The following is an 18,957-nucleotide window of genomic DNA, read 5'->3' as shown; positions in this document are numbered from 1 at the left end:
ATGCCTAGTTGAAATTTCAAGATGCAGGTTCATAAGAATATTCATCATATTGAGGGTCCATCACTGGATCATCCTCCTTCATTGGTCTTTGCCCTGGAACTTGGGCGATTGTTGCTGTTCCATTGGGGAATGTGACAGAGCTTCCCCAGGTGGGAACTCATCACTCCCTCATTTGTTGTGTGTAACTCTACCTATTATGACAATACCCAATGAATATCTGAACATGTTTACATATCCTATATACATACCTTGGAGAAATCCCTCCCAACCATGCATCCCCCATCAACAATACCCCACACCAGTGCTCCTAGTGGGCCACAGTTAAACCCCTCTGAGATTAAAACTTCTTCAAGAAGCCTAATATATTGCCAAATTCAAGTAATAAGAAAATAAAATAGTAAAGATAGGTTTAAAGATTAAAAATAGAATACATACTAATTTAGAAAATCTAAAAGAGCTTTCCTGTTGAGATCAGGGACAAGACAAGGATGCCCACTGTCACCAGTGTTGTTCAATATAGTGCTAGAGGTTCTAGCTAAAGTAATCAGGGAAGAAAAAGAAATAAAAGGCATTCAAATGGAAAGAAAAAATTAAAATTTTCACTATTCACAGATGATATGATTATATATGAAGAAAATCCCAAAAAACAACAACAAAGCTGCTAGAGCTAATAAATGATTTCAGTAAAATGTCAGGATATAAGATCAACATGCAAAAATCAGTGGTGTTTCTATACACTAATAATGCAAAATCTGAGGAAGAAGTTAGGGAAAATATTCTATTTAAAATAACAACTAAAAGAACAAAATATTTAGGAATAAACTTAACCAAGGATACAAAGCACTTGTATTCAGAAAACTATAATGCATTGCTAAAAGAAATTTAAAAAGACCTAAATAATTGGAAGAACATTCTATGCTCATGGATTGGAAGACTAAATATCACTAAGATGTTAATTCTACCCAAATTGATATACAGATTCAATGCAACCCCAATAAAAGTTCTACCGGCATTTTTTAAGCAAATAGAAAACACAATTACAAAATTTATCTGGAAGGGTAAGAGGCCCTGAATAGACAGAAACATCTTAAAAAGGAAGAGGACTCTTGCATCCAGACTTCAAATCATATTACTTAGCTACAGTGGTAAAAACAGCATGGTATTGGCATAAAGATAGACACATAGACCAATGGAACCAAACTTTTGGTTCAGAAGGAGACCCTCACACCTATGGCCAAATGATTTTTGATAAGCCACTCAAGCCCTCCCAGTTGGGGCAGAACAGTTTATTCAAAAAATGGTGTTGGGAAAACTGGATATCCATAACCAAAAGAAAGAAAGAAGACCCCTACCTCATACCTTATACCAAAATGAACTCAAAATGGATCAAAGACCTAAATATAAAAGGAAGTACAATAAAGCTCCTAGACGAAAATATAGGGAAACATCTTCAAGACCTGGTGGTAGTTGGTGGATTCTTAAACCTTACAGGAGAAGCACAAGCAACAAAAGAAAACATGGATAAATGGGACCTCCTCAAGCTTAAACACTTCTGTGATTCAAAGGACTTCCTCAAGAAGGTGAAAAGGCAGCCCTGTTGATGGGAGAAAATATTTGGAAACCACTTATCCAATAAGGGTTTGATTTCCATTCTATATAAAGAAAGCATACAACTCAACAGTAAAAAAACAAGCAATCCAATTTAAAAATGGGCAAAAGATTTAAATAGACATTTTTCCAAAGAGGAAATACAAATGGCCAAAAAGCACATGAAAAAATGCTCCATATCACTATTAGGGAAATGCAATTTAAAACAACAATGAGATATCATCTAACACCACATAGAATGGCCATTATTAAAATAACAGACAACAATAAGTGCTGGAGAGGATGTGGAGAAATAGGAACACTTCTTCACTGTTGGTGCGAGTGTAAAATGGTGCAGCCTCTGTGGAAGACAGTTTGGTGGTTACTCAGGATGCTAAATCTAGAACTGCCATATGATCCGCAAATTCCTCTACTAGGAATATATCCAGAAGAATTAAAAACTATGACACAAACAGACATCTGCACACCAATGTTCATAGCAGCATTGTTCCAATTGCCAAAAGAAGGAAACAACCCAAGTGTTCATCCACCAATGAATGGATAAACAAAATGTGGTATATATGTACGATGGAATACTATGTTGTAATAAGAAGAAATGAAATTGGGACATATGTGATAACATGGATGAGTGTTGAAGACATTATAGTAAGTGAAGTAAGCCAGACACAAAAGGACAAATATTGCATGGTCTCATTAATATGAGCTAAATACAAATAATAAACATGTGGAATTAAAACCTAGAGTATAGGTTATTAGGAGATAAGAGGAGGGTTGAGAAGAAATATGGGTACTTAATATATGTAAAAGTTTTAATTAACTTGACTGTAAAAGTGTGGAGATGGAAAGAGTTGATAGTAACACATTATAGTGAGTAGCAACTGGTTTATAAATGGGATTGTGACTGAAAAAGGCAGTCTGAGGAAGTAAATGTCAATAGAAAGAAAATTAAAGAATAATCTAGGGACTGAATAACAGTGAACCCAGAGGTGGTTGAGAATTTTGTTAAGGGTACAAATGCTAGAAAGTCCTTCTGTGAGCTAGAGCAGATGTACATCACTATTGCAGGGTGATGGGAATGTGGAGAAACATGGGAAAACTACAATTGGTATGGCCTATGGACTGTGGTTAACAGCAATACTGTAATATTCTTGCATCAGTGTCAAGCTGTACTGTGTTGATAATGGAGGTGTTCGGAAAAAGTTTGCCAAATGTATGCTATTGGCCATGATTGGTGGCAATAGTCTGATATTATCTCATAATCTGTAACAAATGTTCCATCAGGGTATGGGGTTGTATGGGAAATCTACACATCTGTATGATTGCTTTGCAAGTTCACAATATCTGTAACAAATATATATTAAAAAATAGCATGGGTTGGGGGAAAAATACAACAAATGTAAGATAAGGAATATAGTTGACAATAATATTTTGACAATGCTCTTGCATAGTTTGTAACAAATGTTTCACACCAATGCAAAGAGTTGGTGGAGGGGTGATGTATAAGACCCCTGTGTGATGCTATGTATGTTTATTTTGTAAGTTTGCAATCTTTACTACACACTTATTGTTTATGCGTGTTCATATATGAATGATATGCTTCAATAAAAATAAAAATAAAATAAAATTTTAAAAGACCATACCAAGGTTTATAGTAATAAAGCAATCCAGTTGCTTGGTAAAAAAAAAAAAAAAAAAAAAAAAAAAAAAGATAGCTTCCATTTTCTCTGTCTCCATTTATATAGTGGAGTGGACCCCAAACTGTGTCACACTTCAATGATGCAGTCAAATCAAAAGGAACTGACACAAACAGGAAGGGATTAGGTCAAAAACCTTTTACTTTGGGGGAGGCATAAAAGAAATTCAAAATGTCACAAGATATATGTCAATAAATTATATAACCTGGGTGAAAAAGAAAAATTCTGAGAAGCACATGAAGTACCTACATTGACTGAAGAAGCAATAGAAGATTTGACAAATCAATGACTAATAAAGAGATTGTATCTAATAATCAAAAAGCTCTAAACAAAGAATAGTTCAGGACCACATGGCTTCACAGGAAAATTTTAGCAAACTTTTAGAGAAGACTTAACTTTAATTCTGCTCTAACTCTTCCAAAAACTGAAGAGGAGGAGAAATTACCTAACTCATTCTATGAAGTCAGCCGATCTGCTAAGGAAGAGGCAGAAACTCTAAATGCTATGGAAAGAGAGATTTATTCAATCAAAAGAGTTTCAGGTTATAGCAAATGATAACAATTAACAGAGAAAAGAAGAGTAATCAATTGAATGACATAGGAAAAATCAAAGTATATACAACCACTTACCAAAAGGGAAAACACAACATTTCTCATGAGGTTGGGAAGTTTCTTTGCAGCTGATCAGAGTCCCAATTGGAAAAATGGTCCCAGGCAGAGTTTCCTGTCATGAGTGATACTTCAGCTGGCAACTTAGGGTCTATCCCTGTTAAGGGGCTCCAAACCTCAGAACCCCAATGAGTCTTGCAACTTGGGAGGAATGACCTTATCAAAACTAACCAAGTCCATCTGCTGGAATGGCCAGCACTCCACAGGAGAGATGCAGTATCTTTTTTTACATTTCTTAAACTAAAGTTAATAGATCACAAAGAACTTTACATTAAAAAACATAAAAACGTAAGAGGTTCCCATATACCCTACTCCCCACCCCATTATTTTTGTAAATTGTATTTTTGAAGATATATACATCGCCAAAAATTGATATATTAAAAAATAAGAGGTTCCTGTATACCCCCCCCCACTCCTCCACCCCAACAACCTCCTCCATCATTGTGGCACACTCCTTGCACCCACTAAACACATTTTGGAGCACTGCTGCACCACATTTTTGTTTGATTCTGTTCATGGTACACTAACATTAGATTTATCTTGATGTTAACTTTACAGGGGATACAAATAGGACTTGCAAATACCATATCTAGTAACTTGTTCCTTTTAAACATTTGTTTTTGGCTAATGAATGATAAGGTTGCCTGCATAGCAGCATAATATTCCAAAGGACAAGTTAATCATTCACAATTCTAAACTGAAACAGCAGAGAATATTGATTAAAAAGCTCATGAATTCACAATTCTTAATAATAATTTTATTATAGTACAACAACAGCATTACCTTCATAGTTAATCCAGGTAAAGATACCCCAAGGAAAAGTTCAGATCAAAATTTAAAGTTCAGATCATTAATTTAAAAGTAAATTTCTCTACAAAATACTACCATACTAAAGTTCTCTACAAAATACTACCAGCATCTTAAAATAATTATACATGATGATGAAATTGGTAATCATCCCTGGTATACAAACTTGGTTAAACATAAGAAAATTGGGAAGCAGATGTGACTCAACTGATAGAGCATCCACCTACCATATAGGAAGTCCAGGGTTCAAACCCAGGGCCTCCTGGCCCATGTGATGCTCTGGTCCATGTGCAGAGCTGCTGTGCACAAGGTGTGCCATGCCATGCAGGGGCACCTCCCACATAGGGGAACCCCAACTGCAAGGAGTGCACACAAAGAGAGCTGCTCCATGTGAAGGAGTGGCACTGCACACAGGGAGAGCTGATGCAGCAAGATGATGCAACAAAAAGACACAGATTCCCAGTGCTACTGAAAATGTAAGCAGATACAGAAGAACACAAAGTGCAAATGGACACAAGTGAACAGACAATAGGGGGGAAGGGGAGAGAAAAACACACACACACACACACACACAAAAACCCATAAGTAAATCAATTAATGTAATCCACCACACTAACAGAATGAAAGAAAATACCCACATGATCATCTCAATAAAGGCTGAAAAGACATTTAATGAAATACAGCACCATTTGTAGATAAAAACCACTTAGAACACTAGGAATAGAAAGAAACTTCCTCCACATGAAAAGGACATACATGAAAAGCCCAGAACTAACATCCTACTTAATGGTGAAAGAATGAAAGTTTTCCATCTATGATAAGGAAATAAAAGGATGAGCAGTGTATCCTCTTGTATTCAATACTGTACTAAAGTTCTTGTCAGAGCAATTAGGTAAGAAAAAGAAATAAAGACATACAAATTAAATAGGAAAAGGTAAAACATTCCCTATCTGCACTTGATAACATCTATATACAGAAAAGCCTGAAAAATCTACAATGAAATTCCTAGAATAAATGAATTCAGCAGATTGACAGGGTACAAATTCAACAGGCAAAAATCAGTAGTGCTTCTATACTCAAAGAACAATTACAATAAGTGAAGAAAAAAACAAATAAATCAAACATAAAAGAAATATGACCAAGTATATAAAGGAATTCTAAACAACAAATATTCCTAAAGGACATTTTTTAAAAATCTATATAAGTGGAATGCTATTCCATGTTCATGGATTGGGTATCCTGATGTCAATACTACCCAAAACAATTTGTAGAATCAATGCATTACCAATTAAAATTCAAACAAGTCTCATTGCAGAAATGGAAATTGAAAATCATAAAATTTATTTTAGAATGGCAATTGGGCCTGGGATAGCTGAAACCATCATAAAAAAGAAAAAAGGAGCTGGAGAACTCACACTTTCCAACCTTAAAAGTTATAAAAATATATATAGTAATCAAAAGACCATGGTATTGTCACAATGACAGACATATAGAACAACGGCATAGAATTAAAATCTCAGTTTTCAACACTCACATTCCTGGCCAGTCAATTATTGACTAGGTGGAAAAGACCTCTAAATCTAGAAAGAATTGTCTCTTCAACAAATGGTGATAGGAAGCTGTATTATCATGAGTAAAAAAATAGGTAGAGACTTCTGGAAAAAATAGTGCTGAAGTAGGTAGGCAGAGTCTGACCCTCTCACACAAAAAAAGTGGATGTAAGGCAAGGATCTATCTAAAGGAGTTGCTTTGGATAAATATAGAATGGGAAAGGTGCTCAGAGTCATTAGAAGGATACTGGAAAGAAAAAGAAACCAAAGGAAAATCATGAGTTGCTCACACCTGTGGCCAGAAATGGCACATATAACTCACCCTCAGAGAAGGAGAATTGGTGGAACCCCTGGCTCACTGCGGCCAACTGACTGGCAGGGGGCATTCCCAGAGAGGGAGAGAGGTCTGCCAGAGGGTGGACGGTGGTTTCTTTTTACTTTAAAAAAATTTTTTAATTACTTTTTTGAATATACGTAGATCACAAAAAATGTTACATTAAAAAATATAAGGTTCCCATGTTCCTTTTCAGGGAGTTTGGTGAGCTTTGTATCTCGAAGGGACCCTGACCAAATGGGGAAAGGAGTATGTGCTCAGGCAGGCTGTCATGCCCAGCCACCAGGGGAAAGGGAGGAACTAGAATATATAGGGGGTAAGGCAGGTCCTGAACAGCAGGACTCACAAATTGTAGTCTAAAATACCTGGAAAAAGGGGGCAGAGAGCATTATGAAGTATAATCAACCATTTAGTTGACTGGAGAAATTCCCACCTTGCATATACTATGCCCCTGGTTTGATTTCCTGGCAGCCTATGTAATGTGGAGAAATCATCCATTGGGTTATCAGGCATCCAGGTAATATGATAGGAAACATGTGGACATTCTATTTATTTTATGTTTTCTAGGATCTGTTTTTTTTTTTAATTCTTTTTTCCTTATATTACTCACTAATACTAATACTCATTAATACTAATAAACACACAGGAGAATGCAAAGCAGTTGAACCCAGAGAGAATCAAGTCCTGGGGAGAGAGAGCCATTTTCCTGATGGCCTACAGCTGGCCTTGTGAAACAGGCAGAGTAGCTGGGTCCACAGAGAGGCAAGCCCCAGGAAGAGGAACACAGGAAGTTAGAACTCTCACAGACAACAGCAGCCATCATGCCCTTGCACATAGCAATAGACTTTGATGAAAGAAATAACTCGTGCTTTATGGCCTGGTAACTGTAACCTATTACCCAAATAACCTTCAAAAAAATATTTTTGGTATTTTACATCAGAATCCCTTTGGTTGACTAATACTGATGAAGTGCTAATTTCTCATCTGAAACCATAGAGTCAAGAAAGCAGTGGTCATAGTTAAGGTTCTAAATGAAAAACTTCCAGCCAAGAAATCTCTATCCTTAAAAGGTGGCAATCAAAAATGAGGGAGAGTTCAAAATATTCACAGATAGAAAGAAATTAAGAGTGTTTGTCGATAAGAAACCTGCACATCAAGAAATACTAAAGAGACTTCTGTAGTTTGAAAGGCAATACCAGGAGAGTTAGAGTTGTAGGAGAGTGTTAGAAAAAAGATAAAAAGAGAAATAAAAACAATATATGACATACAGAAACCTAAATATATTATGGCTAATGAAGGAATTCCTCTAGAGTAACAACAATGAATGTTAATAGATTAAAGTCTCCAACCAAGAGACTGAGACAGAGTAGATACAGAATTAGGTCCTATCAATATGCTATCTACAAGAAACTCACCTTAGACTCAGAGATGAAAGGGGGCTGAAAGCAGATGGTTTGGAAAGAATTTTATATGCAAAAATAATAAAAAATGGGTGGGAGTAGCTATACTAATATCAGACAAAATAGACTTTAAAAGCAAAACTATTGTATGAGACAAAGAAGGACACTATATATATATATATATTTTAAGATTTATTTATTTATTTCTCTCCCCCCACACCCCAGTTGTCTGTTCTCTGTGTCTATTTGCTGTGTGTTCTTCTTTGTCTACTTCTATTGATGTCAGCGGCACGGGAATCTGTTTTTTGTTGTGTCATCTTGCTGTATCGACTCTCTGTGTGGGTGGTGCCATTCTTCGGCAGGCTGAACTTTCTTTTGCACTGGGTGGCTCTCCTTATGGGGCACACTTCTTGCACGTAGGGGGGACACTCCTGAGTGGCACGGCACTCCTTGTGTGCATCAGCACTGAGCGTGGGCCAGCTCCACATGGGTCAAGGAGGCCCAGGGTTTGAACTGCAGACTTCCCATGAGGTAGACAGACACCCTAACCACTGGAACAAGTCTGCTTCCCAACTATATATTAATAAAAAGGGATAATCTATGAAGAAGAAAGGACAATCATAAAAATCTATGCACCTAACCGAGATTCCTAAAAATACTTGAGGTGAACATTGGAAAAACTAAGTGAAGACATAGATACCTCTAAGTTATAGTGGGGGACATTAAAACAGCATTATCAGCATTAGAACATCTCAATAGAGAATCAATAAAGAAAAAAAGACCTTGAATAATATATTAAAGAATCCGGAACTAATAGACATATACAGAACATTACAACCAAATACATCCAGATTTACATTTTTCTTAAGTGCACATGGATCATTCTCTGGGATAGATAATATGTTAGGCCATAAAAAAACCCTTAATGAATTCACAAAGATTGACATTATACAAAGTACTTTCTCTGACAACCATGGAATGAAGCTGGAAATTGGGAGAGTACAGAGAAGCATATTAGGAACAAAGATTTGGAAGTTAAACAAATCACACTTAGACAATCAGTGAGTCAAGGTGGAAATTGTGAAAGAAATCTGAAACTACATTGAAATTAAATAAAATGACAGCACAATGTATTAAAACTCTAAGATACAGCAAAACCTGTACTTAGAGAGAATTCCATAAATGACTATATCTAAAAATGAGAGATAAAATCAGACATAACTGGACACCTGAAGGAATTAGAAAAAGTACAAGAAACTAAAGCTGAGGGACATATAAAGAAGGAAATAAGAAAGATTAGAGCAAAGTGAAATTGAAAATAAGAAAGCACTAGAAAAAAACACCAAAAGCTTGTTCTTTGTGAGGATTAATAAAATTCACAGACACATAGACTAACAAAGAGAAAAAGAGAGAAGGTACAAATACATAAAATAAGAAGTGAGGAAGGAGATATCACCACAGCTGCTAGAGAAATAAAGAATATAATACTTGGATACTTTGTAAAATTGTATGCCAACAAGATGTATAATTCAGAGGGCATGGAAAAATTCCTAGAAAACCACAAGCACCCTACTTTTTTTTTATACTGAAGTTTAAAAAAATTTTTAATTGTATTTTTGAAGATACATAGATCATAAAAAATGATACATTAAAAAATGAGGATTCCATATACCCCATCCATCACACACCCCACTCCTCCCACATCAACAACCTCTTTCATCATTGTGGCACATTCACTGCATTTGGTGAATACATTTTGGAGCAATGCTGCACCTCACAGATAATAGTTTACATTGTAGTTTACACTCTTCCCCAGTATATTCAGTGGGTTATAGCAGGATATATATGTCCAGCATCTATCCTTGCAATATCATTTATGCTAACTCCAAGTCCCAAAAATGCCCCACATCACATCTCTTCTTCCATTTCCCTGCCCTTAACATCTACCATGGCCACTTCCTGCACATCAATGCTACACCAGCAAGACCACTCTAAATCATATTTTATTCCTCCATCCTGTGGACCCAGGGATGGTGATGTCCATACCAGCTCTATATCAAGAGGGGACTTAGATCCCACATGGTTGATAGATGTGATTCTCCTTGCAGTTGTAGGCACTCATGGTTCTTTGGTGTGGTGGTTGGCCACCTTCACCTCCCTGTTAGCTGACATGGGTTAAGTCCAATGCACTGGAGAATAGGAGGTGTAACTCTGCTGAGGCTCAGGACCCAGCTGGCACATGGCCATTCAGAGATTCAAGTCTCCTGAGTATACACCAACCTCAGTGCCAGCCAGAGGTTCATTAAGTGACAGAAGAGGCATGTGTAAAAACATCACATCTGAGTTCAGCTCCATTACACTTAGGAACACAAATTCCAAAGTAGGGTCTACTTTCAACTGAATTCCAGAGCCATCTGCCATGACTGTAAGACTTGGGTTTCTCTGTAGACTTGAGAAGCAACACTATCTGAGGTTGTATCTTTGTGGTTATTCTTAAACTGAGTTTCCTTTAGCACAATAAGGCTTAACTTTGACTGAATGATAGTGCACCATGATTACACACCTAGTGTTTCACTCTTTTGGAGTTCACTTATTTAGTTTAAAGGATAAATTAGGAATTAAGGCAATCCCACATTGAGTACAGGTGTAGAATTCCTCACATGTGATTTTCTGCTTAGCTTATTAAAGTAATAGAAAAACCCTCTCTAATTCCACTATATTTACATTATGTGCTTTCTCACATGGTATATTATTTATCTATTAAGGGCTTTGCCACATAAATAACATGCATATGGATTCTCACCAGTATGAATGTTATTGGATTATCTGAAGAAGTATGAACAAATACAAGAACTTCTGAACACAGTAAAAAGTTTTTCTTCAGAATGTGAGTTCTCTGGTATGTTTAAAGGTTAAATTTATGGCTGAAGTCTTAAATATACAAAAGATTTATAGTGTGAATAGTTACATTTAAAATAAGAATATTGACTGATGACTTTCTCAAATTGTTGACTTTCATAGGCATTCTCTCCATATGAACTGTAATCTCCTATTGCCTAAGGCTAGAAAAATTAAGGTTTTTCCTATATGTATGACAGTACTGTTTCCATCCAGCATGAATTTTGTAATGTTGCCGGAGGGCAGAAATACAGGTGAAAGATTTCCTACATTGAAAACATTCATGTGTCTTTTCTACAGTGTGAGGTCTCTCATGGTGTTTAAGATTATAAAATTGAAGTTTTCCCAGAGGGAGTTCTCTCATGTTGTTGAAGGTGGGAATGATTGAAAGCTTTCCTGCACAGATGAAACTCATAGTGTTTCTCTCCATTTATAGTTCTCTCATGTCATTTAAGATTAGAATAATTACTGAATGCTTCCCCACATTGATAAGATTTAGTGTTTATCTCCAGGGTGAGTTCTTTCATGTTTTTTATTATGGAAGAGGGATGAAATAAGACTTCCCCAAAATATTGCATTCATGGTTTTTCACTCCAGTATAAATTCTCTGTCATTGAAGATAGGAATGTTGACTGAAAGCTTCTGTGAATAAATGGCATTCTTAGAGTTTCTATAAAATGTGAATTCTCTCATGCTGTCTTAGGTGATAGGATTGACTAAAGGCTTTCCTACAAAGATGGCATTCATATGGTCTCTCTCCAGTGTGAGTTGTCTGATGTTTCTTTAGGGAAGAGGAATAAATGAAAGCTTTCCCACAAAGATGACATTCATATGGTTTCTCTCCAGTGTGAGTTCTCTCATGTACTTTAAGATAAGAATATTGACTGAAGGCTTTCCCACAAAGATGGCATTCATGGGGTTTCTCTCCAGTGTGAGATTTCTCATGTTCTTTAAGATAAGCATGTTGACTGAAGGCTTTCCCACATAGATGACATTCATGGGGTTTCTCTCCAGTGTGAATTCGCTCATGTTTTTTTAAGGAAGAGGGCTGACTGAAGTGTTTCCCACAAATACCACATTGATATGGTTTCTCTCCAGTGTGACTCCTGTGATGTTTTTTTAGGGAAGAGGAACAAGTGAAGGCTTTCCCACATAGATGACATTCATGAGGTTTCTCTCCAGTGTGAGTTCTCTCATGTTGTTTTAAGGAAGAGGACTGACTGAAGGATTTCCCACAAAGACCACATTGATGTGGTTTCTCTCCAGTGTGAGTTCTCTCATGTTGTTTTAAGGAAAAGGACTGACTGAAGGGTTTCCCACAAAGATTGCATTGATATGGTTTCTCTCCAGTGTGAGTTCTCTCATGTTGTTTAAGAAGGGAAAGTCGACTGAAGGCTTTCCTGCATAGATGACAGACATAGGCTTTCTCTCCAGTGTGAGTTCTCTCACACTGTTGTAGATGGGAAAGTTGACTGAAGGTTTTCCTACAAAGATGACATTCATACGGTCTCTCTCCAGTGTGAGTTCTATGATGTATTTTTAGGGAAGAGGAGTGAATGAAGGCTTTCCCACAAAGATGACATTCATAGGGTTTCTCACCAGTGTGAGTTCTCTCATGATATTTAAGGGAAGAATAATGATTAAAGGGTTTCCTGCATAGATGACATTCATAGGGTTTCTCTGCAGTGTGAGTTCTCTCATGTCGATGAAGATGGGAATGTTGACTGAAAACTTTCCCACATAGATGACATTCATGGGGTTTCTCTTTAATGGGAATTACATTGTACTGTCTGAGGCCAGAGTATTGCATACAACTTTTAGCACTTTGGGAACATTCATATGATTTACTTCTAGGGTAAATATGCTTATGTTGATTAAAAGATGAAAGATCCCTGTGGACTACTGGAGGTGGTTTTCTGAAATAGGATTTCTTTGTCAGGTGAATTAATGCATGTTGATTCACTGTGGATGTGTGAGAGGAATCTTCATGCAAGTAATTATATTCAAAGGAATTCCTTTGGGTGTGAGATCTCTCCTGTAGGGAATGAGATGTGAGAATGCAAAACATAATGAATTTCTTCATTTCCCCACATATGAAACCAAGACAAAGCCACTAGTGATAGTCTCCAAAGAAAATATTTGCCATGTTTGATTCATATACACATTTTACTCCATACACACAGATATTCTCTATTGTAACAATCTAATTGCGAACATATCTGATTAATTTTGAGCTTTATGATGGTTCAAAGGTTATATATGTGAACATGTTTATGCAATTTTCTTTTTATAGTAACTCAGGTAAGAGTTCATGTTTAGGTTAATTTTTTACCTTAATTCAAACTATGACAGATTTTTGCTGGATTAGCACTTGATCCCAAAATTAATTAAAACTTCATGATTTTACTGAATTCCTAATTCATTCCATCCCCAGGTATCTATTTGGAATACTAGGGTTCAAAAAATTAAGCTTACCAATGCCATGATTTTCAAGGGGTTTTCCCAAAAGGTAGGTTGGTAGTCTATCACGTCAATCACATCATATGTTTTAAAGGCACTTTTCCTCCCTGTCATAATTGAAAAAACCAAAATAAATTGTTAGAAAAGCATTAGGGTGGTAAAGATTTTGGAATTTCCAAGAATCACTTTCAGTATGTTTCCACATTCACAATTAGCTGGGAAAGAATATCTAATTAATGAATACTTTAGGGGTAAGAAAACATTGTGGGACATTAGAATCAGAATAGATTTTCAGGCATGGAATATGAGAAAAAATAAGTTGGGATGTCAGGGAGTTAAGAAAAGGGGGGCAATCTTCCAATAACAGAACCAGGACAAGGATCATGTGAAGGTTTAATTGCAATAACAACCAAATATTCTTTTCACAATGCCAATGACACTTGATAAAGCTTTAGAAGTATATGGAATAAACACATGTGACTAAAATTTCCCCAATATCCTCAGCTACATTTTAGAAATCATAACTCTTGTAAGGAAACCTAAAGAAATCACATATACACTATATCATGAGACCTCTTTTCTGATGCATACATCCTTATAGCTCACCTAAACTCTGGTATTGAGGAAATCCTATTCGTTCTCTCAACACTTCTCCTTGTTCCAGCTGGGAAAGCACATCTGTTTTGCAGACTTGATATCCTGTTTGTATGGAAAAAAGTTACCTGGATTTTGAATTGTGGTAGTAACAGGGCATGATCATGATTTACGTGGCAGGTTACCAATGAATAAGGTAAGAATTGAAGATCAGCAATACGACAAAACCTAGAACTCAGATTATTGATATTTTAACAGAAATTTTAACTCTCGACCTTTTGCCCATTTCAGTAAGGACTACTGGTTGTTACCCATGTGGTAGTATGAAAAGAAACTGCAGTGTCATCTATATTCTAAATAGGTAGAAATCTGTTTCCAAAGTGATTGAATATTATGTTCAAAAATAATCCAATTAACATAAATGCAAAAAGAATGATCTATATTTTATATGGAAAATTATACATGTAATGTTTTTACTACTACATTCTGAAGCATCAGCATAGCCCTGGAGCAGAGCACTTATTGCACCATAGTAAATTACTTATCCAGTCAAAATGTATTCATTGAGTTCTCAGAACACAGCTAAGAGTTGGAAATTGAGATTCAATGAAGACACTAAGTTGCAGTCAAGAAAATTAAATTCTATTGGGGGTGAACTAGATACATATAAAATCACCATCACAGTGTCATCAGGATGGAGGAATAAAATATGGATGAGAGTGGACTTATTGGTATTTTACTATAGAATTGTGACTCTAGCAATGGAAGAAAGAATATCATTGATGTGGAGATAGTGGTGACAGGAGATTCTGAAGGCAGGAACAGGGAAAAAGGTGTGATATTGGGGCATTTTCAAGTCTTGGAGTTGTCTTCAATGATATTGCAGAGACAGATGCAGGACATTATATATCCTGCCATAACCCACTGAATAGAATGGGAGGAGTGTAAACTACAACATAAACTATAATCCATGCTGTGTAGCAATGCTACAAAATATACTCATCAAATAATAATGAATTTATCACACTAATGAAAGTTGACGTGGGAGGAGTGGGGGGTGAGGGGAGTGGGGTATATGGGAACCTCTTATATTTTTAATGTAACAATTTGTCTGATTTGTGTATGTTTAGAAAAGATAATGAAAATAAATAAAAATGAACTTTGAAAAGAAAAAATAAGGAAAAATCAATTTAGGCAGTTTTATTTTTTATTCCACAATATAAATGTATTAAAATGACAAAATATAAAATATGAGAAAAAAAGATTATACAATATGAAGAAGCTTATATTTGAATAAATGGTAGATGATTTATGATAAATATATAAGTAGACAAGTTAGATAGATGGTAGATAGATAAGAGACAGATATAGATGATATATAAACTTTGAGAGTCTCACCTACTGAGACGAGGTTATGTATAATCTCCAGCATCACTTCTTTGAACAGCTTTTGCTGGGATGTGTCTAACAGGTCCCACTCTTCCTGGGTGAAGTCTATAGCCACATCCTTGAAGGTCACAAACTCCTAAAACACCATGGAAACTTGTGTTCACTCAGCATTATCCTAACCAATGTCTTGAGTGTATTGTACAAAATAATAGCACTAAAGAAGCAGAAACGTAGATATAAAACTCAAAATGTGTATGGGGTTACAGTGACATCATTACCAATACTTAATTGTCATCTGCTTTTCAGATGCACTCTCAGACATACACACTTTGAATACATAATACCCCATTGTAAAAGAAAATCACATGATGTGGGGTGTTATATACATGTGAACATTTCCCAATAAACTTCCAAATATGCCTTCTTTCTGCTGATTATAAAGCTTTCATCCATTCAAAACTAAACCAATCTGTCTAAGCAATATTAAAAAAATTTCCACACTTATTGTAAGATAAGCAATATCCATGATATTTCAATTTCTTTCTTATTTCTCCCCACTCCCCCACTCCATTGTCTGCTCTCTGTGTCCATTCACTGTGTGTTCTGTGTCTGTTGTATTCTCATTAGGTGGCTCCAGGAACCCATTATGGCACCTTTTGGAGTGGGAGAGAGGTGATCATTCTCTTGCTCCACCTCAGCTCCCTAGTTCACTGTGTCTTATACTATCTCTCTTCTGTGTCTCTTTTTTGTTGTGTCATCTTGCTGCATCAGCTCTCCATGTGGTCAGCACCACTCCTCAGTGGTCTGCTCTCCTGCATGGGGCTGCAATCATTGAACAGGGCCACTCCTTGTATAGAGGGCACCCCTTTTGTGGGGTGACACTCCTTGCATGTGGCAGCACCCCATGCGGGCAAGCTCATCACACCAGGAGGCCCTTGGTATCAAACCCTGAGCCCCCTATATGGTAGGTGGAAGCTCTACACATTGAGCCATATCAACTTCCCTGATATTTCATTTTAAAAAATGAATATGGTTAGAGTATTCCCCTGTAGAGATGAGCTCATTTTTCTCTCTCTTATAAAATCATTTAAGAATATGTTTTGCATTTTGACAAATGCAAGTTAATGTGTGAACTGCTTTCTATCTAAAGTCAATTCAGAGGTCTATTATTCATTGAAATGGCAGAGCAACTTGAAGAAATACCCAGAATTCTGCCAAACTGAATACATATCAAAACAGTAAGTCCTGCTCTCCTCAGAGCTACATAACTCAGGTATTCACTATAATATATAATTACAGAGAGTTCAGGGTCATAGGCCAGGCACTCCTGAGAGATTTGCCCTGATACATTGCCTTATACTGACCATTCCTGTGGAAGGAGACTCCACAATGTCAACTTTTTCTGGGGTCTACAAATAAATTTTCATTGTCTCACTTATTTTCATCTCATCTGTGTGTGAAAGATTAAAAGAATTGTGTTCTTTGCTTTGGGTCTCTTCAAGACTGAAAATTTTCACAGAGAAATAAATTTTATTCTACCTGTAATAAAGCTCCTGAATAACAGCCACAATGAAGGAAAAAAAATGCACCCATTAATAAAATTTGAATAAATTTTATTTAGAAAAATGAGGTTGGGAAATTTTAACAACAGTGGCAAGATGAATTTTAGTTTTCTTTTAAAAAATATTTCAAAATGTGCAAATATATTCCATCAAAATTTTAAGAAAATTATTTGGGGAAAATAAATTATTCCTCATTCCCTTTAATTTACTAACCTTCTCATGCTTCTGGCAAATATGCCTATCCATACACCAGAGTACCTCTAATGTTGCATTGGCTCCACAGATGAAAATTCAGCCTGTCTAATGAACATAAACTTCCCTTCTTGTACATCTTGATCACCTGAATTCATTACATGCCAGGGCCAATCTCAGGTACTAACATGATCCATGAATTAATTATTTATCTAATAAGGCCATGGGATGTAGGAGAAAAAGAAAATACTGAGAATACAGTCATTGTAGAGGCTGGAACCAATTCTTGCAATTACCTTGGAAGATTACTCAATGCTCAGTCCCTAACTTACCATAACTTAAGAGTCCTGTATAAACTTAATTTAAGCTCAGATCCCTGAATATCTGCTGAATACACTTGGAATATCCACAATAATAGGAGAAATCTTCCCATCTGCTGGCAACAGTGGTGGAGGTTCAGTTAAAGAATTCCCTACTCACCTGTGATTGCATGACTGCAATGTCAATACCTTAGCTGGCATCTGTCTTCCTCTGGATTTTCACTCAGAATGAGATGAGCAGAGGATGGGATAAGCTGAGAATGGAGAAAGAATCTTAAGATTCAAGTGTTGACCACAACTTTCAGGCCCACTTGTCATGAATGCCTAATGCCTTACTCAGGAGTATCACCAGTGCAATCAATAAAACATGAGGTGTGCTCAAGAGAAATAAAGAGAGGATTCTCCCTTCCCAGAGACAAGATGCTGGAGTCTTGTCTTCTTTACCTAGTGAATATGATATTATTACTTTCATTGTACAAATAAGTACATGAAAATCCATGAATTATATTTATTAGTTAGCCCATCTTCAGACACTTTTAATTCATTCTGTTCCAAAATATAGGAAACCTTGACCAAAATCACACCTGGGTACTCACCACAAGAGGAAGCAGACTTGAATTTCTCAGTTATTACTGGTTTTTGCAAAAGCATTTGTTCTCTCACATGCATTTCTGTCTTCTGGTCTCACTTCCTGCTCTACCATGAACCTGACCTGATGCTTTGTCACTAAACATCTTGGTTCTTTCATATGTGATGTCTATCAATGCAACCTCCTTAATGCTGAGTTCTGCATCTCACCCCAATGTATTTGGAAATCAACTAAGAATCTTAGGACTACATCTTATTAAAAGTAAAAGGAGGGAAGTGGATTCAGCTCAATGGATAAGCATCCACAGGGTTCAAACCCAGGGCCTCCTGACCCATGTGATGAGCTGGCCCAGGTGTAGTGCTGATGTGCACAAGGAGTGCCATGACATGCAGGGGTGTCCCACATGCAGGGGAGCCCCAAGCACAAGGAGTGTACCCCATAAGGAGAGCCATCCAGTGTGAAAAAAGTGCAGCCTGCCCAGGAGTGGTGCCACACACAAAGAGAACTGACAGCAAGATGAAACAACAAAAAAAAGAGACAGATTCCCGGTGCCACTGACAAGAATATAAGTGTACACAGAAGAACACACAGGGAATGGACACAGAGAGCAGATAACTGGGGCAGGGGAGGGCAAGGAAAGGGAGAGAAATTTTTAAAAAGGGAAAAGGAAAAAAGAATATATACTATTATGGGGTTTATCAGATCTAGGATTAAGTTAGCCATTTGTACCTCAAATCCAGGAAAATGATTATATTCAACATGTTTGTAGAATTACATATTTTAAAATAATTTAATCTTCTCAGTACTTCAGCTGATAAAGGTTAATTTACTTATTTAAGAAATGTCCCAAATAGAGGTTTAGAAAGCTGAGGTAATATGAAAAACATATGTA

At 36.5% G+C, this 18,957-nt stretch overlaps 1 protein-coding gene across 2 annotated transcripts in view; it reads right to left on the bottom strand.

Annotated features, from left to right (window-relative positions):
• Positions 1-4,705: 4,705 nt before the first annotated feature.
• Positions 4,706-18,957, bottom strand: part of LOC101442735 (zinc finger protein 596-like) — a 146,057-nt gene continuing 131,805 nt past the window's right edge. For both annotated transcript variants that reach the window (XM_058307769.2, XM_058307770.2), the window contains 5 exons: positions 17,637-17,730; positions 15,412-15,538; positions 14,026-14,118; positions 13,435-13,526; positions 4,706-12,994 (listed from right to left, as the gene is read on the bottom strand). In XM_058307769.2, the coding sequence (XP_058163752.1) occupies positions 11,630-12,994; positions 13,435-13,526; positions 14,026-14,118; positions 15,412-15,538; positions 17,637-17,648 (1,689 nt within the window). In that variant the 5' untranslated portion in view covers positions 17,649-17,730 and the 3' untranslated portion in view covers positions 4,706-11,629. The remainder of the gene's footprint in view (positions 12,995-13,434; positions 13,527-14,025; positions 14,119-15,411; positions 15,539-17,636; positions 17,731-18,957) is intronic.

The sequence above is a fragment of the Dasypus novemcinctus genome, chromosome 12 (assembly GCF_030445035.2).
Source record: "Dasypus novemcinctus isolate mDasNov1 chromosome 12, mDasNov1.1.hap2, whole genome shotgun sequence".
Classification (NCBI taxonomy): Eukaryota; Metazoa; Chordata; class Mammalia; order Cingulata; family Dasypodidae; genus Dasypus; species Dasypus novemcinctus.
The sequence above is the reverse complement of the archived record's forward strand: the minus strand, read 5'-3'. Positions and strand labels throughout refer to the sequence as shown.